We start from the raw sequence: 25,496 nt of genomic DNA on the forward strand, positions 1-25,496 counted from the left end.
TCTTGGTGACAATAATTAGAAAGGAAGGTGACTACACTGAACTCTGGATCTTGTTTGCCATATAATTCCAATCTCCTAACTCTGTTCATGCTGTCCTGTAAATCCCTAGGAAAAGTACTCTGTACTTGCACAGAGGCAAAACTGTCCGTACATTACAGTAACCACCTTGAAATTCTTGAATGCAGAATGTTTTAACTCAAATACAGGAAGATGAGTCAAAGAATAACGAGTTTGAAGCTGAACCCAAAATAGGAAATGATGAACATGTGTATGCATGTAGTTCAGGATTGCCATTCTTCAGATCAAGCTGGTAGAGAGTTTTTGAAGGGACACTGGACAGAAATTCATCCATACCTATGCCTTCATAATTGCTTAACAATAGCCCCTCACAAAATCCAGCATTTCTGACAGTTATGAAATAAAGTTTGGTCATAGTGATGCTGATAAACCTGGGTGGAGGGAGACGAGGCCTTCCTTTCCCCAATCCACACCAAGAATGTTTATAGTAATCCTGGGGCAAACATTGCCGCAGTGAAATGGCCATCTTATCCTTGCCACCACGGATCACTCGTGCTTCCAAAAGTCTACACTACAGGCAGTAACTTGCTCTATTTCCCTACCCCACATATCTCGGTTTACGCACTTGGGGAAGAAGATTGGTGAGGCAGAACAGAGGCTCAGTTTTACACGGATCTAAATGGGTCCAACAGTTGGTGAAATGTCAAATAGTACAGGATACGTTTTCAGGGTCTAGGAACACATTCCGACCACCTTTGAAACGTCTGCAGGGCCGTGGGGAGGCCGCAAAAATAGCTGCGTGAATCGGCCTGTTCAGGGTTGCTCGTTGGGCGCGGACACGGGGCCGTCTTCACCTGCCAGGAAGACGGTCCGCCTCGCAGCCACCGAAGGCAGGCGCGGGAAGACAGGCCCCTTCCCTTTCGCCGTCCGGGCTCCTCCCGTTCCTTCGGCAGGCTTCCTGGAAGCGAGCCGAGCACCGAGCCGCAAACCTGCGAAGGAAAAAGTTTGCCGGCCCCACAGATTAGTTTCGTTGGCCGCGCCTTCCCCTCAGCGCCCTCGCCGCAGCTGGGAGAGGTGGCCACGCTGGGCCCGCCCCCGCTCCTGGCTATAAATGCCTCGCCGGAGGTAGGCTGCGCGTTTCAACTTCTCGCCACTTTGTCTTGGGCGCTCCCTGTCTCCGCAGGTACCATGAGTTACTCCAAGTCCACCGTCTACTCCAGCTCCTATAGACCAGTCAAGTTTGGCCCTACGGCCAGCGCCGCCAGCGTCTACGCTGGGGCCGGCGGCTCCGGCTCGAGAATCTCCGTCTCCAGAGTCTCCAGCCTGGGCTCAAGCTTTGGGGGTGGCTACGGAGGGATGAGCAGCGGCTTCTCCTTCTCCGGTTCTGGCGTGGTCCAGAACGAGAAGGAGACCATGCAAGACCTGAACGACCGCCTGGCCAGCTACCTGGAGAAGGTGCGCAGCCTGGAAGCCGATAATCGGAAACTGGAAATCCAGATCAGAGAGTACATGGAAAAGAAAGGGCCCAGCACCCGAGATTGGAGCCATTATTTCGATAACATCGATGATTTGAAGAACCAGGTGAGAAAGCCCTTGGGTGACATGCACCTTAACCCTTGGTAGTATGACTGTTTCAGAGGCCCTCCTAATAGAAAGCGAAACTATTTCTGAAACTGGGAACGCTGGTCCCTGAATGCCCACTTTCAAGCCATAGCTCTGGCTTAGGAGCCCTCTCTTCCCTCTGGCCCCTTATCCTTAAGTGTGCACATTCTGCCTGTATGTATTGGGGACTAATATCTTACTGCTTTTCATCAAAGTGCTGTAGCAGTGGGAGAGCAAAGGTAAAGGGCGTGTGGATGAGATATCCAACATGAAAGTGATTCTGTCTTCCTGAAAAAGGATTCTACAAATATAACTCTCCTTTCCCCCCTCCCCTTCCTAACTGCCTTTCCTGATAAGCAGTTATTTGGAATTCAGGAGTTTAGTTCTAGTTAATCATTAACCAATGAAGCTTTACTAGCCCTTGGCCGACAGCGAACAACCAAAGTAGAAGAAACCACCAGTGTTTGCTTTCTAAAGAACGTTTGGTGTGAAAAGTTCAGACCTGCATAGAATTTATGTATGAAAAGACTATCTCCTGATTTGGAGTGATGAAGTATTATTTGACTCACATCCTAGAACTTCCTTGTGTAGCTGGGGAGTGGAGTTTTTCTTGAAGAAATCCAGCCAATTGTACAGATGATTATTGGGTGAGAGAGAGGAGGCAACTTTAGCAGGGATTGGTTGATTTCTTCAATACCTGTAGCAGAATGAAGACACAGCAAATAAAGGGCATGCTAATTGGTTTATTTTTATTGAGTTTTGCCATTGCAAAGAAACATTAATGTACTTTATGCCAGGAAATATGCTGCCCAGAGTCACCCTCTGGGGGAGATAGGTGGCATACAAACTTAATAAATAACATCAAATACAGCATCCAACAACACTTTGCAACAAGGAACCTACTAAACAATGAACAGTCATCTCCTCCAGAACATTTGCCTTATCTGTTTTGTTGCCATTGCAAAAGAAAAAAGGCTGCGTTCACCTTTCCATCTTACATTTTATCTTGCATTCTATTTTCTTACGCCACCCCTCCTTATGTCTTAAGTCCTTTTGGATTGAAAATCTAAGGAACAGAACCAGATGCCTGGATCTACCCACCTATTTATAGTTGTACAATGCTTCTAATATAGCACCACTCTAGAGCACTGGGGGGGAATAACAAAACTGACTGGAACTATTTGCAGAAGGTCAGAGAACAAGCACCAGGCCATCTCAAACCTGGGATAGGCCTTGGACAGCTCCAGGTAAAGAGTTGAAATTCCTGTAGCTTAATGCCAAATGGGAAGGAAAATACCAAGCTGGGGAGAAACAGACAGAAATTTCATATGCAGGCCTAACAGTGGAACAGAACAACTCCCTCCAATTTGGTGGTTTTATGACTTGCAGTATAATACTTCTGGCACCAGGTTGGGAAGGGCTGGGTTAACAAGTTTTCAAAGAATAGGAACTTTGGCCTACAGAAATGCTCCGAATCATGGTTCCCTAGGAGAATTCAAAAGGGCTTTGTTAAGACTGGGTAGATTAAAGGATTTTGTTCTTGTGAATCATTTTTATGTATGTGTAAAATCATTTAGCAAACAGAGGGAAAAGAGATAACGGGAAAGCCAGCTTTAGCACCTGTTAAGGTCAAGTGTATGGCATAGAAAGCAAGAGAGCTGGTTAGAGGGTGTGGTGCAGCGACAGAAAATGGAAGAATAAAGATGCCCTGGGGGAAGGGATTTATTTATTTATTTTGGTGTGTGTGGGAAGCATTTTCAGAAGTACTTCTGATCCTTATCTGCCCTGGGTTTTTTTTCCCCCAAAAATTAACACCTGATACCATATCTAAGTCAGGCATAGCCCACTTCTTTATGCAAGAGGACCATTACATGAGTTAAATCCATTATATCACACCTGGCAGATCTGTTACCAGGGGAGCAGGATTAAGCTTTTGCTAGATTATACCTCAAGGTATAGTTGCCTGGAACATACCCAGTTCCCTGGAGAACTCTTCCTTCCTATTACCTGTGTCTGCTAGAAACAACAGGTTTCTTAAAAGCCATGAATGTTCTATGGGAAAGAAATAGTGCTATTTTTTTCCTTTTTTTAAAAAAATTTCCTTAGGTTCTGCCTCTTCTGTACTTTCAAAGGTTGCCTGACACACTGGCCCCATCGGTTCATTGGAAGTTAAGGAACAATCATGACTGTGCTAGGCCTGCTGAACCAGACCAAAGGCTGGCTGTGACTTTTGTATTCTCTTCCTATTCTGGCCAGCCAAATATCAGTAGAAAACTCCAAAAGGAGCATGAGAACAATAGCACCATTCCCATATATTGTGGTTTCTAGCAGCCTCACTTGTCCTATATCACAACTCTTGAGGGCAAGTTGCTGTTAAAACAGGCTAGGCCTGTTTCCCTGTCTCTTTCCACATCCCTTCTTTCCCCCCCACCTCCCCAAATCAACAGAAAATTAGTTTTTATTGGCAGGTACAAATAGGAGAACCACTGGCTGTCCAGATCATTGGAAATTTAGGTTCAGAAATGTCAAGATACTTTACTGAAACTATAATCTTACGTGCAGGTTTCCTGAGAGTAAGCGCTGCTGAACTCAATAGGGCTGACTGTTGCTCCTCTACATATTTGTAGGCCAGCCACCATAAATGCCAAAGAGGTCAGAATTCCTGTAGCTTTGCTGAAATAGTCCATTTAGCTGTTTAAGGTACAGGAGCCCTGTTCTCTTTTGCATGTGGCTGCTGTTTGCAAGGAGGGCTGTGGTAATAAAATTAGGAGTGGGGGGAAGCTCCTAAGAGACAACAGCAAATACTGTAAGCATAAACTTGAATTAACCATTCTAAGGTTTTCCAAATTCTTGACTGGGGAAGGGGCACACATCTGGAATTTTGGCAGCATGTCTCGGATACTGTGGGCTCCATAGGTGGAAGGCTCGCCTATTCACAAAATGGCTGTCACGATGGTGGAATCAGTCCCAAACCAAAAAAGTGACTTTGGGCCAGAAGTCCACGTGCACCACTTTGGAAACTTCAGGATTTACCTTATAGTTGCTAAAGACTAACTGCTAAGTTGGACACTGCTCTGCAACAGTAACAGAGGGAAGGAGGCTAGGCTAAAGTGTCTCAGTGTGATCTTGTACTTCTAAGTCCCAGAAAAATTAATGCTCCACATTCGTGAAGATAACAAGGGGACAAAAATGCCTTTCTAAAGGCACAACCCCTTGAAAGCCAAGGATAAAAAAAAATCTTCCTCCCACTCCTTCAAAAAGCACCTGTAAAGCTCAGCAAAATTAGTGAGCTTGAAAACTTTACACAAGGAATATAATATTTCCCTGGCCTGCTCAAAGTAATTTAACTTACAGATCTGTTGCATATTGTGTGGAAGTAGAACCTGTGGTTTCTAGGTGCTTCAGTATCGGACCCCAGGTCTCTTGGAGACACACATTAGGAAAAGTGAAGGCAGCAGTGAAGCTGTTTGATCAAAGCAGGCAGTTTCTCCTTTAAGAATCTTGGTCTCCCTGTTGCCTTGGGAACTGGCTAGGTGAATTGCACCTGGGATGGCTTAGGCAAACAATGGAAACTCTGTAGGCTGGCTGAAAACCTGTAGGTTCAGGTTGCACTAGCCTTCCCTAAATGAAAAACAAAGAGGAAGTTTAGGCTCTGGTTACTGTAAGCCTGGAAAATAATTTCTGGATATTTTGACTCTCCCATCCCATCTAGAAATCTCAGTCCAAGAGTTGTTAGTGTAAGGAGAGAGGGGTTAGCAACTTCTATAGGAGCTTCTGCTGTTTGTAGCATCTGGATGTGCATGGATCTGTGAGTGATTGTGTCTGGGGTGGGAGAGGCTTCTGTGGGGCTTTCTGCCAATTAAGCTGTTAAAGGAACCATGCTGGCTTATGCTGTTTTTTCTGATCAGTTGGCAACTCAGAGCTTGATGTAATTTCGTTCACGTTTATGAATACTCCATGTGCTTTCTTTCCTCTCCTCAGATCTTTGATCACTCTGTGGAAAATGCTCGTGTTGTCCTGCAGATTGACAATGCTCGTCTGGCTGCTGATGACTTCCGTGTCAAGTGAGTGTTTTCTTCCCAATTCACTAACTGGCTCTTGAATCCTATCTAGGGGCCCATGGAGCAACACAAGCCACAATAGCTAGAGCAGGGTTAGGTAGTCTAGTGTCCTCCAGCTAGTTTGGATTACAACTCAAGTTTAAAGGGATAAAGCAAGCTTTTAGGAAAAGAAGGCTAATACAATTTAAAAACTATATTCTTGTGTCATGAAAGGGTTTATAAATGATAAAAGTTTGTGGAACTTCTCTGAATTCTACATAATTTTTTTTCTCTTATCCTCAGCATTTTGTGGGAATACATTTATTCTGATGTCACTAATATGGTAGAGGTCAAGAGACAGCGAAGAGCAGTAAAAACTTGCTCCAAATCAATAGAAATCTTACTCAAGTGCCTCTCTAGTTTCTGCAATGTTAGCAGGCTTTATTAATATAATTTCAAGCATGTTCTTATAGCTAAAAGGATTGGAAGCTGCTTATAAATTTCAGAAAGCAGAATTTTGCATCTGGTTGTGCTATTTTTTCATTTGCCTGGCTGGGTTACAGCTTCTACAAAGGTCTGGCTCTTTCTCAATAACCTGTTGTCACCAACATACACCCAACAGCACTTCTGCTTCACAAACTGATTACTGTGAGAACCTAACCCTGCCTTTCCCTGCCACCTAGGTTTGAGGCTGAACTGGCCATTCGCCAGTCAGTGGAGAGTGACATCATTGGCCTCCGCAAAGTCATTGATGACACCAACATGAGCCGTCTGCAGTTGGAAGGTGAGATCGAGGCCCTCAAGGAAGAACTGATGTTTATGAAGAAGAACCATCAAGATGTAAGTCTTTATTGGCACTGGGCAGTGAAGTTTAGAAAATACAGCACCAGTAGTTTAATGAGAAGGGAGTTCATTACTGCCTGTGGTGGAAGGGGACTGAGGGCAAATCATGGATTGCTATCATTCAAGGCTGTCTTTTCAACTCTAAGTTAGCCAAAATCTTTCTTCCCTGCTCCTTCTTTTGTACCTTTTAGGAAGTGAACAGCTTGCAGGCCCAGATTGCCAACTCAGGTCTGACAGTGGAGGTAGATGCTCCCAAAACACAGGATCTGGCCAAGATAATGGCAGAGATCCGGGCTCAGTATGATACCTTGGCTCAGAAGAATCTTGAGGATTTGGACAAGTACTGGGGCCAGCAGGTAAGCAGAAGAACTGATTCCTGGCTTTCTCCTAAAACAGACAGGTCCATGCTGACCACTTTAATTCCATATGTGTCATACAAAACTTGAGTGTTACCAAGAGACTGTCAGAAGGTGAGAGCTTCAGGTGGTAACGTAATCTGCTTTCACATTTTTCCTTAGATCACAGAGAGCACCATCATCATCAACCAAAATACCAAAGAAATTGAAACAGCCCGTTCCACCATTATGGACTTGCGACGCACAGTCCAAACATTGGAAATTGAACTAGAATCTATGCGCAATGTGGTATGTTGGTAGGAGCTTCAATGGAAGTCAGTCTTGGGGTCTTCTTTTCCAGGAGTTTGGGGCATACAACTTGTATTATCACCAGCAGTATGGACATAAGGCATGTCTTGGATGATGGGTGTTGTCTTCCGGCAACAGTACTAAAATGGACTTTATGGGAATGAATATACATGCTTAAGGGGTTGGGGTTCACACATCATGCTAAACTGTGATTTGTTTCAACCACGGCTAATCAGATTAGCTACAGTTGCATGGGCTTGCATAATCTGCTAAGCCAAACAAAGCAAGGACTTAGTGTGTTGTGCAAATGAAGTTACTGCCTTAATTTTGGCTTCTGATATCCCCAGCACTGAAACCAGTTTTAAAATGATGTTGAGTCTTGATCAGAGAGTCTGTCTTGTTCAGTGACCAAAGGGCTGAGGCAGTAACAATATGCAATACCAGTGGGTTAGATTTTGATTGCCAAAGAAGTAGGCGAATGTAGAACTATTCCGCAAGAGAGCAGATGATGCCAAATGGAATGATCCTAAATTCATGAATGAAGCAAAACGATCATATGTGGAGGTAGACTATGAGGAATACTGCAGTATGGAAATGCTACCTCAGACCAGAAAGAGGTTTGGCTTAGCAAACAGTGACCCTGATTCCTTCTCATTTTGTCATCCTTTCCCCCTACAGAAAGCCAGTTTGGAGGGCAACCTGAATGAAGTGGAGACTCGCTATGCAATGCAGCTAGAACATCTGAACGGAATCCTGCTGCGGACAGAAGCTGAATTGGTGCAGCTACGGAATGACGTCCAGCGCCAGGCAGAGGAGTATCAGGCTCTGTTAAATATCAAAGACAAGCTGGAAGCAGAGATCGCTACCTATAGGCGTCTGCTGGAGGGCGGAGAGGAATTGAGGTAAGCCTTTCCACTTCTGTAGCCTGTTCAGGACTGGAATAGACAAATAGACTGAGCAGTTTGCTTTGATCTGTATAACCCAGTTCCCGCTGGAGGTTCTGATGGTGCAGTTCTGATCATTGGCCATATTGGCTTAGGGAGCTAAACATCAAATCGTCCAGAGTAATCCTTCATCTTTCATATTTTAAGACCCACCAATCACTTTTATTAAACAATCTGGGCTATGCCATTCTTTCCCATGAAGGATGGTTATGTTTACAGGTACAGTGGTACCTCGGGTTACGAACTTAATTCATTCCATGACTCTGGTCGCACCCCGAATTGGTCGCACCCCAAAGCAAAATTTCCCATAAGGTTCAATGTAATTACCATTAATCCGTTCTGGTGTCCGCGGACGACGTGTCACGGGCGGAAAAATGGCCGTGGACCACGTGTCACGGGCGGAAAAATGGCCGCGGACCACGTGTCATGGGCAGAAAAATGGCCACGGACCACGTGTCACGGCGGAAAATGGCCATGGATCGTGTCACGGGAGGGAAAATGGCCGCGTATCCGGTTCATACCCCGAGGCAGAGTTCGCACATCGAGGTAAATTTTTGCAGCCGGAGCTGATCGTAACCCGAAAAGTTCGTTAACAGAAGCATTTGTAACCCAAGGTACCACTGTATTGAGTCAGTTTTTAAGACTTAAAATTTCATTGACTTATTCTATGCTCCTTAGATGATTTCTGAATCTAGGTAATATGTGCAGAACTGCTGACCTAGACTATACCCTTTTACATGTGAGTGTCTCTCCATCTCAATAAGTTCTGAACCAACTTTTAGCAAACTTGTGATAGGAAATATGACACTTCTAGCTGAACTGAATTTAAATTTTCAAGTATATTAGCCCTAGTACTGTTAAACTCTAGTTAATAACATTGAGAAATTAATTCATCAGGAATGTTAGGCGAAGCTGTTTCTGATATCTCAGATCATTTTTTAATACTATAGCCTAACAGTAAATTTGGCTTTGGAATGGGGATCTTTTATATCCCAAAGCAGTAGCACCTGGGCCTGAAAGGAAGAAATTGATATTTACAGTGTGTTTAGCATTACATGTGAGGCTGCAGCCTTAGTAACTTGAGACCAACTCAGTGCATAATTTTGTAATGTCGCTTTATTGCAGCCTGCCCCAACTTGATACCTTGCAAATACCTTGAGGCTATAATTACCACTATTCTAACATGTCTAGCAGGGAATGTTATCTTAGGGAATCCCTTCATAATGTGCTTTAATATTCTAGAATGTGTACAGTGATTTATTGGCCAGAGTAATCAATCATTTCCTGACTACGGCATGCAGCTTAGGACTTATCAAGCTAGACTAGTAAAATATGTGAAATAATGACCTCCAAACATCAAATACGGAAGGGGGCAGGATCACTTTGGTTCATTACCCAATTCTTTCCTTTGTCCCTTCAGCCTGAAAGACGCTTTACTGGAAAGCACCATGCAAACCACTCAGAAGATTCAGTCCACCAAAATTGTGGATGGCAAAGTGGTGTCAGAGACCAGTGAAACCAAAGTGTTGAAGCGTTGATCTCATCTAGGGTGGCACACCTCCTGATGCAGAGCAGTGGCATCATTTTACTTTAAAGTTGGGGGTTGCTGAGAAAGAGATTGGGCTGGTTCATTGTACAACTCAATAAAGCAGTATGTTTTGAAAGCAGTGCTGTGTTGGACCTGTGCCGTTATTTTGACAGATTCCCCAGAGTCTCAGCACTGGGAATTGTCCCCTCGTGATTTCAGTATTCAAGGGTTTCATCAAACATTCTGTGTTTAGGGAGCACTTTTCATATTGGCTAGATTTGTGCATAAGGCTAAGCCATGGTTTGGATATGCTACTTTAGCTGGGTTCACACTTAAGCCAAAATCCGAGAAATACTTTATAGCATAGTGTGTGTCATGTGAATCTAGACATTTCAACTGTGTACCATTGAACCATCTGGCTGGTGTAATGGGTTCTATGCTCTGCATTAAGATTGTTCGGTGCCAGTCAGTTTAATCTCGCCTCCGCAGTCACATGAGAAGGAAGTGGTGCCTAAAATCATATCCAATCCTCTCCCGTAGTTGCATATTGGAGAAATCTGAGGAAATCCATAATAATAAACAAGGTTTTCAAAATACAGATAAGCTTCCTGAGGATTCTGTGGACTTTAGACTCAGTTTTTCCTAGATGTATATTACTGAAATGTACAGTTATAACTAACCATCAGCTAGCACAGTTGAAGAATGCTGTGATTCCTGCTACCAAGCAAAGCTGAGAGAAAATAATTGGGCCACTAGACCCTATAACAACAGAGAACAGCTGGCCAAAGGGAAAACGGCTGTAATGCAGCTGGTGGTTTTGTTGAAATATTTTGGGATTTTAAAAATATAGCAACACTTTAGATAAGATTTTTAATGTACAAACTCTGTGTTGCACACACCCAAGTTTCACAGTGATTCCAGATGTTTTAATCCAGTTGTAATTCTCCGGTTTCTTCCTGTACAAGAAAACACAAGTGAGGGAGCTAGGTAATAGTATCTATTTGAGTGCAGAAAAAAAGGTAATGGTGCTCCCTGCTTTTCTGTTAGAATTTACTTCCAGTTTCACCACCATTTTATATCCTGTATCTCACATTCTTTCTGTGATCATCTTGCTGTCGTCTTTCTCCCTAGAATGTAATTTCCTCAATGTCCACTCTTCAATTAGCTATTTATTTAGTAGATTACACTAACAACCTGGTTACTTCCAAATCCAGAATCTACAGATTCTGGCTGCAGTCCTGTGGTGTAGGCAGTGTTTAAATATTGATTTAATTTTTTTGCAATTCTATGATGTAGGATAGAAATTAGCGAGCTGGCAGCTAATTCTCTGGAATGAGTACCTACCACCCTGCTATTCCCTTTTAGGGTCAGCGTCATTTTGCAAAGCACAAAAAGGGAGTAAGAAATAGTAAGCCCAAGAAAAGGCATAAGGCAATGAAAGGAAATATAGCTAAATCTAATTTATGCAAGCACCATTCACTGTATTTCTTCATACCTTTCTATCCTGCAAGTTATGCATACTTACATCCCACATCCATAACCTCTTCATACATTGCCTTTTCTCTTTTTGAGGTTCTGGTCAACTCAAAGGCCCTTTTGGTCTTCTGTTTCAACACATTCGCTGTTCATATCTGTTTTGCAGCTCAATCCTAATGTTCTTTTCTCTCTATGACCAAACCACCTCCTGCATTTCTTTCATGCCGGTCACTCACTTGTATTGAGCCTACATTCATTCTTAACCATCTCTTTTTACCACACACACTTAAGTATTCTATGATTGCAATCATCTTTTACTTCCTGCTGACATACCTGACTCTTACTTCCACAGAATAATGTGGACAGAAGCATGCCTTTTTAGCAATTTAAGCTTCTTTTGATAAACACCACAATACATTCTTCACAAAAGACTGCATACTACCTGTTACCTTTCTACCAGTGTTTTGTGTCTGAACATTTCTCCATTCATTTTCCCATTGCTGGTAAGCATTCTATGAAGTGAGAAATACTCATCTACTTGCTCTAGTTATTCACCAGAGATGTATAATTTGGAAACATTCACTCTATTTTTCTGTCACACACCACTAGCTATCCTGGTTTTTGACACATTCTATCCCCAACCCACTCTCTATTGTGTGGATGTATTCATTTATCCATGAATATATCAAACAACCAAGCGGACATCACACATCCTTATCTTACTCCCTATTCCATGTTGAACCATTTGTTTCCAATGGGGGGGGGGAGTTAAGATGGTGTCTACAACTGTGCATTCAAACCCCTAACCCCTTAATTTTCTTAAAGAATACAAATACAGTAAACCAAAACAGGAAAGTATAACCTGTAAATAAACAATTTAACCCAAACTATGTATTTGAAAAACCTAACTAATACAAGCTAACATAGGTACAAAATAAAAATAGAAAAGAAAAAAAAGAAAAAATAAATATAGACAATATAATTTTAGAAAATGATACAAGGGTGATAGAATGTTTCTATTTTTCTACTATACAAAATTACTAATTACACCAAAAATGCTATGACTCAACTTTTAAACATATGAAACCTAGACAACACAGAATCATATTGGCCGATCTTTCTTTTCTATTGATAAAAGCCAATTCAAAAGCTGAGGGTCTGATACACAAGTGTTCTTCCAGAAGTACATAATTTTTTGGCAGCTATCTAGACATGATATATCCAAAGCTGCTCATGAATATATAAATGCCATGTTTTGGGTATATAAAATTACATTAATTTAATTAATTAAAATACATTAACATTTAAAAACTTTAATTTCTAGCCAAGAACCTGGTTCTTTGCATAATGTGTCTGAAGTAGGATAATATGAGCCTCATCATCTGTGCCTTGAGTGAGAACTCTGGGTTGATTTGTTTGATGGTCCATTCATTGGCTGTCCACGGCGTTGTCAGGAGTCTTCTCCAACACCAACGTTCAAAAGGTTCAACACTCAATCTTGCGTCTTCAAAGTCCAACTTTCACTTCCATAGAGTGTCACAGAGAATACCATGGTTTGCACAATTCTGATCACTGTAGGTATAGACACATCATGGCATTTGAATATTTTTTCCAAATCCTTCTTGGCTGCTCTACCAAGTGCTAGTCTGCAGTGTATTTCTTGACTGGTAGTTCCTTTGATATCTTCACTGCCAGCTCGAAGGCTGCTTGTTCTACTCTTGTCATTAGTTTGGCCTTCTTTCTATTTTAGTCCCATTTTACACTGTTCTCCTTGATTTTTATTACTAGGGCTTGCAGATCCTTTGCATTTTTGGCTATCAGGGTAGTGTCATCAGCATACCAGAGATTATCAATGTTTCTTCCTCCAATTTTAAAACCACGCTTATCTTCTTCCAATTTAGCTTCTCTTAATATACGTTCAGCATATAAGTTGAATAAATAAGGGGAGAGTTTACAGTCATGTCTCACTCTTTTGCCAACATGGAGCCAGTCCGTTTCACCATGTTCTGTCCGTACTGTGGCTTCCTGACCTGTATATAAGTTTTTCATGAGGACAGTGAGATGTTCTGGCATTCCCATTTTTCTGAGGACTTTCCACAGCCTGAGTCTGGGATCCAATTAGAGAATCAGGAGATGAGTTCCTGTAGATGCTGACAGCCATCCTGTTGGATAAATATAATAGTTGAGAGAAGACTGTGTAGTGCTATCAGCAAAGCTGAAGACCTGTACTGTTGTTGTAAGGGGACTACTGGGTCTGCATGATAGTCAAGAACATTGCAAGTGTCTGCGGGTGGGTGTGTCTCAAACTCTGCACGATAACAGGTCTAGAGTCACAAACCAAGCTCCGCTCTTTTGTAAGTGTCAATGTCATGTACCCATTCAAAAGGGGTGGGCTTGGATCATGACAATATCCCCACTATTTTCAGATTTTGACACCCACCCTCATGGATGCCCATGCATTTGCCTGCTTTGACTATTCATGCTTTTTAGGCTTTACATCACAGGAGTCTTTAGGGATGTTTCTGTCGAAAGCAGAAGAAAGGGTATAAAAACAGTACATAGGTCAAACTGCTCATAGGTCAAGAAGACTCCTATGGCCCAGTTAATTTTACAGACAGATCCAATCCAAATAAAGGTTGGGATGCTTACTGCCCAATGGAACAAAGCCATCTGTTTCTGTAAATCTGGTGCAAACTAAAGTGATTGCAGCCTTACCCAAACTGATGTGATGTCTTCCAAAGCTATGACCCAAGAGGTTGAAGAAAGATAGTCAGACATAATTAACAGCACCATTATTTACTTTACTAACTTCTTTTTTAAAGCAGAAGTATTGACTCTGCTGCTCTTTTTGAATTTTTCCCTTTTTCAACCTTTCCTTTTGTTTTGGACAAAGTGGCAAGATCATGGAATTGGAAAACTCAAATTCATAGAAGGACCTCCAGAACAGGAATTGAATTCATTGCAATGAGATACAATTGTAATAAATAAATAAATAAATAAATAAATGAATGAATGAATAATAAATAAATAAATAAATAAATAGGAATAAGTTCTGTGAGATATTTTTATTTAACGATAAATAATTAGATCTGGTCTTATAATTACACTTTCTACCTAAAAGTATAGCTTGGTTTATTTTATCACCATCAGTATACTTGATTGAATACTAGGGTAAAGTCTGGGTTGCAGAAATCTGAAGTGTCACTAAATGGCTGTTTGTTTCCTCCTATCTAATCCATTGTCTGAATTTTTGCAGCTGAGGTATGGTAGCCCTCTAGAATACATGTGAATCTCAGCTGTAGGAACTCACTATATAAAATCTGGCTTGGGAAGAATAATAGCAAAAGAAAGAAGGCCAAATTAAGTGGGAAGCAAAATGCAGTTGTTTTCCCTGAATTTGATTAGGTTGAGCTACAGGTGAAACTCGAAAAATTAGAATATTGTGCAAATGTTCATTTATTTCAGTAAGGCAACTCAAAAGGTGAAACTAATATATGAGATAGATGCATTACATGCAAAGCGAGATATGTCAAGCCTTACTTTGGTATAATTGTGATGATTATGGCGTACAGCTTATGAAAACCCCAAATTCACAATCTCAGAAAATTAGAATAGTGTGAAAAGGTTCAATATTCTAGACTCTAATCAGCGAATGAATCCATAACACCTGCAAAGGGTTCCTGGGCCTTTAAATGGTCTCTCAGGCTGGTTCAGTAGGAATCACAATCATGGGAAAGACTGCTGACCTGACAGTTGTGCAGAAAACCATCATTGACACCCTCCATAAGGAGGGAAAGCCCCAAAAGGTAATTGCAAAAGAAGTTGGATGTTCCCAAAGTGCTGTATCAAAGCACATCAATAGAAGGTTATGTGGAAGGGAAAAGTGTGGAAGAAAAAGGTGCACAAGCAGCAAGGATGACCACAGCCTGGAGAGGATTGTCAGGAAAAGGCCATTCAAAAGTGTTGGGGACTTTCACAAGGAGTGGACTGAGGCTGGAGGTAGTGCATCAAGAGCCAGCACACACAGACGGATCCTGGACATGGGGTTCAAATGTCGTATTCCTCTTGTCAAGCCGCTCCTGAACAACAAACAACGTCAGAAGCGTCTTACCTGGGCTACAGAAAAAAAGAACTGGTCTGTTGCCCAGTGGTCCAAAGTCCTCTTTTCTGATGAGAGCAACTTTTGCATCTCATTTGGGAACCAAGGACCCAGAGTCTGGAGGAAGAATGGAGAGGCACACAATGCACGATGCTTGAAGTCCAGTGTGAAGTTTCCACAGTCTGTGTTGATTTGGGGAGCCATGTCATCTGCTGGTGTTGGTGCACTGTGCTTCATTAAGTCCAGGGTCAACACAGCCGTCTACCAGGAGATTTTGGAGCACTTCATGCTTCCTTCCGCAGACGAGGTTTATGGGGATGCTGACTTCATTTTCCAGCAGGACTTGGCACCTGCCCACACTGCCAAAAGTACCAAAACCTGGTTCAATGACCATGGGATTACTGTGCTTGATTGGCCAGCAAACTCACCTGACCTGAACCCCATAGAGAATCTATGGGGCATTGCCAAGAGAAAGATGAGGGACATGAGACCGAACAATGCAGCGGAGCTGAAGGCCGCTATTGAAGCATCCTGGTCTTCCATAACACCTCAGCAGTGCCACAGGCTGATAGCATCCATGCCACGCCACATTGCGGCAGTCATTGATGCAAAAGGGGCCCAAACCAAGTACAGTGATACCTCGGGATACGAACGCCTCTGCTTGCGAATTTTTCGGGTTACGACCAGCTCTGGCCCCAAAATTTTACCTAGGTTTGCGAACTCCGCCTCGGGGTACGAGCCATTTTCCGCCCGTGCCACGTGGTCCGCGGCCATTTTCTGCCCGTGCCACGTGGTCCGCGGCCATTTTTCCGCCCGTGCCACGTGGTCCGCGGCTGTTTTTCCGGCCCTGCCGCGTGGTCCGCGGCCGTTTTCGCGCCGCGCCGGGCTGTTTTCGCGCCGCGCCATGCCAGGCCGGGCCGTTTTCGCGCCGGGCCGCGCCGCGCCGGGCCGTTTTCACGCCGCGCCGCGCTGCACCCGGCCATTTTCGCGCCGCACCACTCCGCGCCCGGCCGCTTTCCGTGTGGTCCGTGGACGCCAGAACGGATTAACGGTAATTACATTGAACCTTATGGGAAATTGCCTCGGGTTGCGACCAAATTCGGGCGGAGGGCGGAACGGATTAACCGGATTTACATTGAACCCTATGGGGAAATTTGCCTCGGGGTGCGACCAAATTCAGAGGGCGGAACGGATTAACCGGATTTACATTGAACCCTATGGGGAAATTTCCTTCGGGTTACGACCAACTCGGGATACACCCAGAGTCACGGAACGGATTAAGTTCGTATCCCGAGGTACCACTGTACTGAGTACATATGCATGCTTATACTTTGCAGAGGTCCGATATTGTTCTATTTCCAGTCTTTGTGTTATTGATGTCATGTAATATTCTAATTTTCTGAGATTGTGAATTTGGGGTTTTCATAAACTGTACTCCATAATCATCACAATTATACCAAAGTAAGGCTTGACATATCTTGCTTTGCATGTAATGCGTCTATCTCATATATTAGTTTCACCTTTTGAGTTGCCTTACTGAAATAAATGAACATTTGCACGATATTCAAATTTTTCGAGTTTCACCTGTATAGTACTCAGCATGGATGAGTAACCCACGGCTCACAGGCCCACTGGTGGCTTCCCAGCTCCTTTTTGGCAACTTTTAGAGACCCAAGATTGTGCTTCTCAAATTCAGTGCCCAAAGATCCAATTTTAGTACAGATTTAGGTTGTTTGTTTGTGTTATGGAATTTTTGCCAAAGACAGGAGCACAATGCTGAGGAGAAGAATCATGTTTATTGCAATGATCATTGGGTGCCTGTTTTCCAAGAAAGAGGGACCCTGAACAATAGAAAAGCATAGAATTTATACACTTTTGAGGTTGAGGTGGGAAATCTGAGGGATCTGATTCGAGGATAGGTTTGGATAGCTGTTAAACAGGGATAAATGGTTTTTCTATTGTGAGATAAAAACCACAGCAAACCCTTAAGCAGACAGGTGATGGCCCTCCCATTGTTTCAGTATGAACATGATCACTCTTGGGTCATGCAATAGCTTGGAGCTAATTCAGTTTTGCATGAGCAAAGAATGGTAGGAGGAAGTGGAGAAAAGTGATTGTAGGAGAGGCAAGGGGGAGGGGGGAGTAAAAAGCTTGCTGCAGGAGAGGCAAGGCCGGAGAGTTTCCAGCTTTATTTTATTATTTTTCCATCACGGTTGGTTTAGAAAAATGGAAAAGATGGAATATTAAATACTTTTGAGAGGCATGTAGGGCTGAAAGAGAGAAAATTGGAATAATCAAAGAACCAAATTCCTTCAGAGAAGGCATGAGTAAGGTTTCTTGCTATCAGCATATTACTCCCTATGGCCAGAGCTACCAAAATGTGGCCAGCCCATAAAAATTATCAACAGGAAGCAGCCCTGCAGTCAGATCAACTTCTTTTTCCCTAGATCAGTGTTGTCCAAACTTGGCCACTTTAAGATGAGCATGGCTGGCTGGGGAATTCTGGGAGTTGAAGTCCACTCATCTTAAAGTGGCCAAGTTTGGACAACATGGCCCTAGATCATTTATCAGACCAGGGCAATAAAGAGTTAAAATTCCAAAGACACAATATATTCCTTCCCAGACATTTTCTTGACTCAAAATGGGTATCTCCAAAGAAAATTAAGACAGAAACTTAGCAGCGGCTGATAGCCTTTGGCCCCTAGAAAGGCAGGTCCCGCCCCCTGAAAAACAGCATGCCATTCAGTTGTTGGGAATAAACTACCGCCATAAAAGTATTTGTTTATGGGGAGAGCTTGGAGGCGTCTGCTCTTCTCAAGAAAGAGGACAGGCTACGTCAGTTGGGCAAACTGCCTACTATCTCTATCATGAATTGCCTTGAGGGCTGACTGTGCCTCTGGCCACACCCGAACAAGGTGAACATTCTTATTGCTTGACTGAAGGATTTTTTCCAAAAAAGAAACCCAAGGATGTATATGGATGCTAAAGCTCAACAGAAGGAAACATTTTGATTTCACAAGAATAGAATTGGCTCACCCACGGCCCAGGATGCTGACTGCAAATATCTGCAAGGGGACGGACAAGGAAATGCAGCCCTCCAGAGTCCATTGCACTCCAATCCCCCCGTCCTAACCTAGGGCTGCCCTACAGGGACTGCTAAAATCTGACGACCACTACATGGAAGCAAAGATAAGCTCTCTTTGCTCCCTCTAGTGGGCATCTGGATTTTTGCAGTTGAGATAATGTAACCCTACCTAGTCAATATAGCCAAGCTGCAGCATCATGAGAGTTGCAGCCTAAAAGGTTTGGAGGGAAAATCTGCCTAAAAGAGAGAGAAAATGTTTTACATCACAAAGTATTCAGTAAAGCATGTTAGAGGAGAGAATATAAGGGATTGATGCAATTGATCACATTCCCCTAGGCTGCATTACAGTGCATGTTTACCTGGGAGTAACACCCACTTAAGTGTATGGGGCACTTTCACTAAGAAATGATGTGCACTTAAAAGCCAATTTTCTTATCTTATTTTCTTTATCCATTTATTAACCCCAGTTGTATTTGTGGTCCTGAGTAATGGAGGTCACCAAGGTTGTGACCAGGGCAGACAGCATGCAATTGTATAAAAAAGAACTTTACAACTTCTCCAGAACAGAATTCTCAAGAAAAATGTTAACCAGGACTATGATTATCAGTTTCCCAACCAGGAACAGATTAATTTCTTATGAATGGATGTGTTCTTTCTTAGCCAGCTTGCTCCAGCTATATGGGTTGATATCCTTCAGCATCAAGGGCACCGGTTATGAACTGACCATATGGAATTTGCGGCTGGACTTGTTTTCTGAGACAGAATGTCCTTTGATCATGACTCATCCTGCAAGGATGTTTGCTGTAGGGGATGATCATTCTAGGGAACTCTGCATGTTGGCAGAGTGCCTTGATATAGCAAAATGTGTAAAGTTCAGGCAGAATCTTGCTAAATAGATTTGGACACCCCCAAAGTCCAAGGTGAGACAAAAGTCTGAAGCCAGCAGGACCAACGACTAATTACCCTGGGTTCTATCAGATAACAAAAGGGATAACCTTTTTTTCAGGGTGATAACCTTGAGTTCAGATAAATCAGTAACTCGGTTACCATGGGAAATATATAAACAAAAGCCCCTTGTTTCTGCCTTATCATCAAACAGAAACCTGAGCTGTTCATCAAAGAATAATTGAACCCAAAGAGAGAGAAGGCATGTATAGGTTGAGAAATGGTACCAGATCAGACAGGGTTTTTTAGTTTTTAGTTTCTGTTCAGTTCTCCTATAAATTTTGTAACTAGTATAAAATTGAGGATCTTTACCTAATTTTGAAATCAACCTTATATAAAGCCTCATAAAACAACAGCATTAAAAAATACTTTTACAGCCTAGTACTATAACAAGTATACTAGGCTGTAAAAGTATAGGGGGCATTAAATCTGCAAAGGATTTATACTATTCCACCGAGAAATCATCCAGACCAGAACTTTTCCATTTTTCAACAACTAAATCAAATCCAGTACTTTTTGAAGTGACAAAGGAGCTTTCAGAATACCCATATTATACTGTGATCATTGTTGAATGTCTACCTGACTCAAAAGTGAATGACATCATTTTGATCCCCCTACCATCCAATTTGTACAATGACTTAGGAAGTGCCAAATGTGACTCTTTGTTTTCTTCCTCAGCTGTGGCTTGCTTCCTCACAACTTGTCATCTCCCCTTCCCCAGGTCATCTTCTCAGCTGAGCTATCACCAGCTAGGAGAAAAGTATTTGGAGGGAGAGGTTTTGGAAAGTGAAATGGCAAACTCAGGCCACTCCCACTTCAGGACTCTGCCAGCTTGAAAGCAGTCCTGAATTCTGCAATCGATCTGACTCAGCTGTAGGATAGTTTAAAGGGCAGTAATCTAGTCTTTGACCTGAAATGCTGCAGAACTTTCCACATTTGCATGAACTCTTGCCTCACCCAGCCCTCTGGCTACTGGGCTCAGCTATGCCAGTACAGCTTTGAAGGGGAGTTGGAGTTTCACAGCTTTTTAACTTTACAACCATACAAACACGCACAGAACAAAGTCAGGATGCGGATGAAAGAGTGCAGAGGGGTAGGCCAATGATCCTGCTTTTTTTGGCATTACTTAAGTTGGCAGTTGAGAAGATGACCAATGGATGGTCTTCAAGCTGATTTTGAGGGATTGGGGAGTGGAAGCAGTGGTACGGTATGGAAGGTTCTGCAGGAAGAGTTCATTTCTCATTACTTCTATTTCACTTAAATGGGAGAAGGAGACCTTCCAATGTGATCAGACTAGATCTGTGGCAATCACACTACAGCCTCTCATGAAGTACTCATAGTTGCACCACGAAGTAATTGCAAAACTGAGTTAGAAAAGCTGGAAATCCAGTTGTTAATGTCCACTAGGGGAAAAAAACAACTCAAATTTTTATGCAGATCTTGAAAAACAGGAAACAACTTTAACATACAGGGATCTGCATTTCCATTTCAATTGTCAAGTCTGACTGCTGGTTGTCCATCCATTTTAGAATTTTAGATTTGGCCCCTCGGGGGCAAAGATCGTTTCTATACAGCTGGAAAAGAGCTTGTTGACCTTAATAGCAAGAGAAACTTCACTTGGGACATAACTAATGTTAATCAGCTGAACGGTGCCCTCCAGAACAACCCTCCAGGTATAATTGAAATGATTGTCAGATCAGCCTCTGAATTCTTTAAAAAGGTTTAACAACTTTTGCACTGGGTTACACTAAGCCTTTATATGACATGTGTTACTTGATTTGGAAAGTAGGCAGCCTAACATTCTGATAAACGCATGAATGGCTAGGTTCACATCTTGTGCTAAGACATAATGGTGGTTTGCTAGGTTGGGGCTTATCATGCTGCAGGAATCCCAGCTATTATGGTTCAATGCCTGTTAATCAACCCACTACAGTTAAAATAGATCATGGCTTGGCACAATGCATGAAGCAATAACTTAGGAAGGATCTTTCTCTGAAGGAGAAGCAAATCAAGCAGTTTCTAGCTGGAACCTGTACTTTGTTTTGCCACACACAGTGCAGCACACTTTGAATCTCTTCCCCATTTGTTTTCACAAAACCAGGAGCAAACAAAGCACTGAGCAGAGGAACAGTTGCACGCCTGTTCCTCTTGTACTTCCTGGCCTTCCCACGCCTTCTCTGGTAGGATTAGGCCTACCAGCTGAGCAAGATGGTCACCTCCGTTACTAAGAGGTAGCACAGAGACTAACCCGCTGCCTTAGTAACAGTAGAGAACGCTTCCTGCCAGCCAGCACTTGAGGAAGCTTCAACTGCCTATCCTGCTGATTTTTGCATGTGGAAGAAGTAGTGCCATCTTAGTCACAGGCGGCAAAATGTGCATCAATGTTCCTCAAACCTTTTGTTCTCAGGACCTCTTCCCACTTTAAAAAATTATGGAGGACCCCAAAAGAGCTTTTGTCTATATGGGTTATTACTATTAATAAAATTAAAAACTAAAAATTAAAATTAACGCATTTGTAGAATATCTATTTTTTTGAACCACGTAAAAATAACAATATTAAACCCATTAGATATTAACATAAGCATTTTTCATGAAAAAAACCTGTATTTTTAAACAAATAAAAAATAATAATGAGAAGAGTGACGTTGTTTTAAATTTTTGCAAATATCTTCAATATATGGTAAATAATTTTGATTTCGCAGACCCCTGAGAGGGTCTTGGGGGACCCCCAGGGGTCCTTGGACCACACTTTAAGAAACACTGATCTACATTACGTTTGTTATTGTGCTTGTTGAGGGTGCTTGTCCCTTCAGCCCTCTGCAGGTGATTTTTCTGTGTTCAAGGAATAGGTCCTTCTGGAACATGAGTGCTGGAGAGACGAAGGAAAAGCTCAGCTGGGAACCATTTACTATTACAACCCTGTTTTGTCAAAGGATGGGTTGGTTCCGGGAGCTGGTCTGGCCTAGGGTTACCAGATACAGTACCTGAACAGACAAAGGAAAACACAGACAATTGGAAAGGAGGACAAACTGGGGAAAAGGAAGACACACTAACTGTTTAATGTTCTTGGGATCCCCAACCAAAAATATGGCAAAAAACCTGCAGAAAAACATACTTAGGCCTACATGTATATGACATCATTTTTTCCAGCATCAGAAAGACCAGTCTTTCAGTTGCAATATTTTTCCAACCAATCTTTATTTTCAAGAACATATGCTAGCGACAATATAGAATCGATGACAACGTGCTTTCTAAATTTCACCATGGAAACTTATGAGGAGTCATGTGATTTACAGACTACAGTCATCATAGATTTGAAGGGGCTGGACTGAAGCTGGTTGCTAGAATCAGGAAGTAAATAACGCAAATCTGGGCTGTCAAGGGAAAGAAAGAAGCAGACAATTTACAATACACAAAAGTTTGAATGACTACTGTTATGAAAACAGTCCAAAAACACCCCCAAGACACTCAAAAAGCTGGACAATATTTGATTTTAAAGCTATGCCTGCTGGATGGAGGACATGAGGACAAAAAAGGAGGACATGTTCTCCTTTTGCCAGATGTCTGGTAACCCTAGTCTGGACTCCAGCACTTTTGTGGAGTCCTTGGGGTTCTCTGAGCTTGGTTGTTTTCTTGCAAACGTTTCGTTGCCCAGCTAGGTAACATCTTCAGTGCTGACGTTACCTAGCCAGGTAATGAAACATTTGCAAGAAAACAACCAAGCTCAGAGAACCCCAAGGACTCCACAGTTCAACCCTGAGCTACACATATTCTCTTATATTGGCTTCAGCACTTTTCTTAAACACAAAGGAGCAAACTATCACCTCCAAGGGTTTCATTTATATAACAGAGTGCTTGCATGAGATTATTTGGAGAGCAACAGAAATAAACTCTCATCCAGAAATGGCATTTTATGGGGAACAAATAACAGAAGCAATGGAATAATTATACTGATGACAGCTGTGCCAGAACCAGGAATGAGACAGCTACTACCATGAAAGCTGAACAGTGCCCTCTTGGTGGTGGCTCCATCCAGGTCACATTGCACTGGCAGGCAACACCAGCACCTGGGGACTAAGCCTACTTCTCGTTTTAAGTTCCTGCTATGATCTGTAGTAAGATCACTACCGTTCATCAAAGGTGTAGTGGGAAATCAAGATGGCAACTGGACACAGTTACCCAGTGCCACTTAAGCAGTTGGTCAAATTGGGGCTTTTTTGATGGGAAGCCCAGGGCAGGATTCAGTTGTGGGCCCTATTCTAGTGCTAGGTCCCTGGCAGCTGACCCTGGTTGCCATGCGATGGTGCCAATCTTCAGCTGCACAATGTTCATTTACAAGTTGTGAATGAATAAGGGCAACTACCTGCCTATGAAGTCAGGTTGGGTAGCTGTCTGTATTCAAAGAAGAAAAGGATGATTTGGAGCACACGTGGACATCCACACTGTCCCTGCCACAACTCCTTAAAGAAACTGAATCTTTTCCTGCATTTGCACGGTTGGTCTTATGAGATCCTAAGAAATGTTTGATTTAAAAAGGGGGCGAGCGATAGGTGTATGGGCATGCCCACATGTGCTCTGATTACCTTTTCCCCTTCAAATCCAGGTCTCTGTGCAGCTCTGATATGAAGTGCTTTTATTAAATTATAGTTATTTAATCAACATCTAGCAAGGAATGTGGAAGTTGGAGGAAGAGGGAGAAGGTGAAAGGCTAACTTATCTCCATGAGGCTGCTTGCCAAAGGAACTCAAGGCATGATATGCAGCTTGGTGCTGCCCTCTAGTGTCTATGGAAACATTAGCACTTGAGTAGGTTAGGTGCTCTCACACGAACTAGCAGAAGCAATTTGTGGGAAAGCACCTTCCTAACAATCTAGTCTCCCTCCTTTAGATTGGACTACAGTTCCCATCATCCCAACCAGTGGCAGGCAGAAATGCCTGGATGGCTGCACATTGCGGTAAACTGATTTGTAAACTTATAAAATTAAAAGAATCCCACTGTGGCTGGGGTCACTTGGCACACAATGTAGTTTGTTTAAATTTATCTTAGAATAGGGTGTGTATTAGGTTACAGTGTTTTGTAAAGCATGATTTGTTGCCTAGTGTGCTTTAAGGCTCCAGCCAATTGTGGCTAAACAATTAAACAAACCACAGCTAAGCAACCATGGCTTACTACGATGTCCAAAGCCAACGTTAATGTCAACGTTAAAGGATTGGCATCTCAGAAGTAATCACTAGTGCAATATTCTGGCACCATGCAGTAGACACAGGGAAGAAGCTTTGCTTCACCCAAACAGATCTTTCTGACACCCCACCTTTTCCTTTCATAATAATTACATAGGAAAATCTGTGCTTAGTGCTTCCAAGTACTGTCCTCATATCAGTTCTGTCTAGTCCAATACAGTAGTCACTGATAGATTAAGAAGATGGTATCTGTTACTTTCCTCTCTGCCATGCCAAGTTTTAAAAGTGCACATGCCAAGGGACAGGTCATTCACAATGTCACATTCTTAAGGGACAATCCAAACCCAACTGTCCTTAGACAAGCTTTTGTCCTCCATTTTAACCACCGATCCTTCCTGTAATCATCACAAACAAATCAAGCTCAACTTAAGAGCATCTTTACCTTTTACCTTCATTTGTCACAAGTTTGTTACCATCATTTTGGTCTGTGGCATCTGAAACTTTCAGAGTTACCCATCAGGAAACTCTTGGCTTTCCAGAGAACTCTGGATTAATTTGAATGTCATTTTCCAGTGGTTACAAAATCCAAATCTGGGTGTGCTGCAGGAGTTCATATCTATAATCTACAGTGGATCATAGCTAATGCCTTGTTTTTCCAGCTTGTACATATTCTGATACCACAAAGAATTATTTCCTGACAACCCTGTGTGCCATATGCTACCCAGTGTGGAGCCTGAAGCACCAAGTGCTCTTATTACATTCCACACAAACATGACACATTGGCTACAGTTTAGAAACATGATTGGATGATTCAGATCAGGATTTGGGGCAAATGCTGTATAGCTTGGCAGTCTTGGCACATACATTAACCTTCCTCAATATGGCCCTCTCTACCTCTATCAGCCCTTAGGTCCCATCACTCTCAGCCAGCATGGGCATTACTGAGAGCAGTTGTGGTTCAACAGAGAGAGAGGATGCCCACTGGAAAAGCTTGCAGGGCAAAACACATTTTTAACTGCATCTATTAACCATCCTAGGGCATGGAAGGGGTCCAGTTCAACCAGAAGGCTAGAATGGCCTAGGAAAAGGCCA

At 42.6% G+C, this 25,496-nt stretch overlaps 1 protein-coding gene across 1 annotated transcript; it reads left to right on the forward strand.

Annotated features, from left to right (window-relative positions):
- Nucleotides 1-1,139: 1,139 nt before the first annotated feature.
- KRT18 (keratin 18) lies at nucleotides 1,140-9,758 on the forward strand. The gene is made up of 7 exons (XM_007435678.4): nucleotides 1,140-1,599; nucleotides 5,602-5,684; nucleotides 6,344-6,500; nucleotides 6,695-6,859; nucleotides 7,022-7,147; nucleotides 7,826-8,049; nucleotides 9,512-9,758. Exons 1-7 carry the CDS (start codon nucleotides 1,207-1,209, stop codon nucleotides 9,627-9,629), a joined length of 1,266 nt encoding a protein of 421 aa, XP_007435740.1. The 5' UTR covers nucleotides 1,140-1,206; the 3' UTR covers nucleotides 9,630-9,758.
- Nucleotides 9,759-25,496: the final 15,738 nt, after the last annotated feature.

Source organism: Python bivittatus, unplaced genomic scaffold (assembly GCF_059951505.1).
Source record: "Python bivittatus isolate LINGU-HERP-01145 unplaced genomic scaffold, Pbiv_v1 ctg000220_np1212, whole genome shotgun sequence".
NCBI classification, from domain to species: Eukaryota; Metazoa; Chordata; class Lepidosauria; order Squamata; family Pythonidae; genus Python; species Python bivittatus.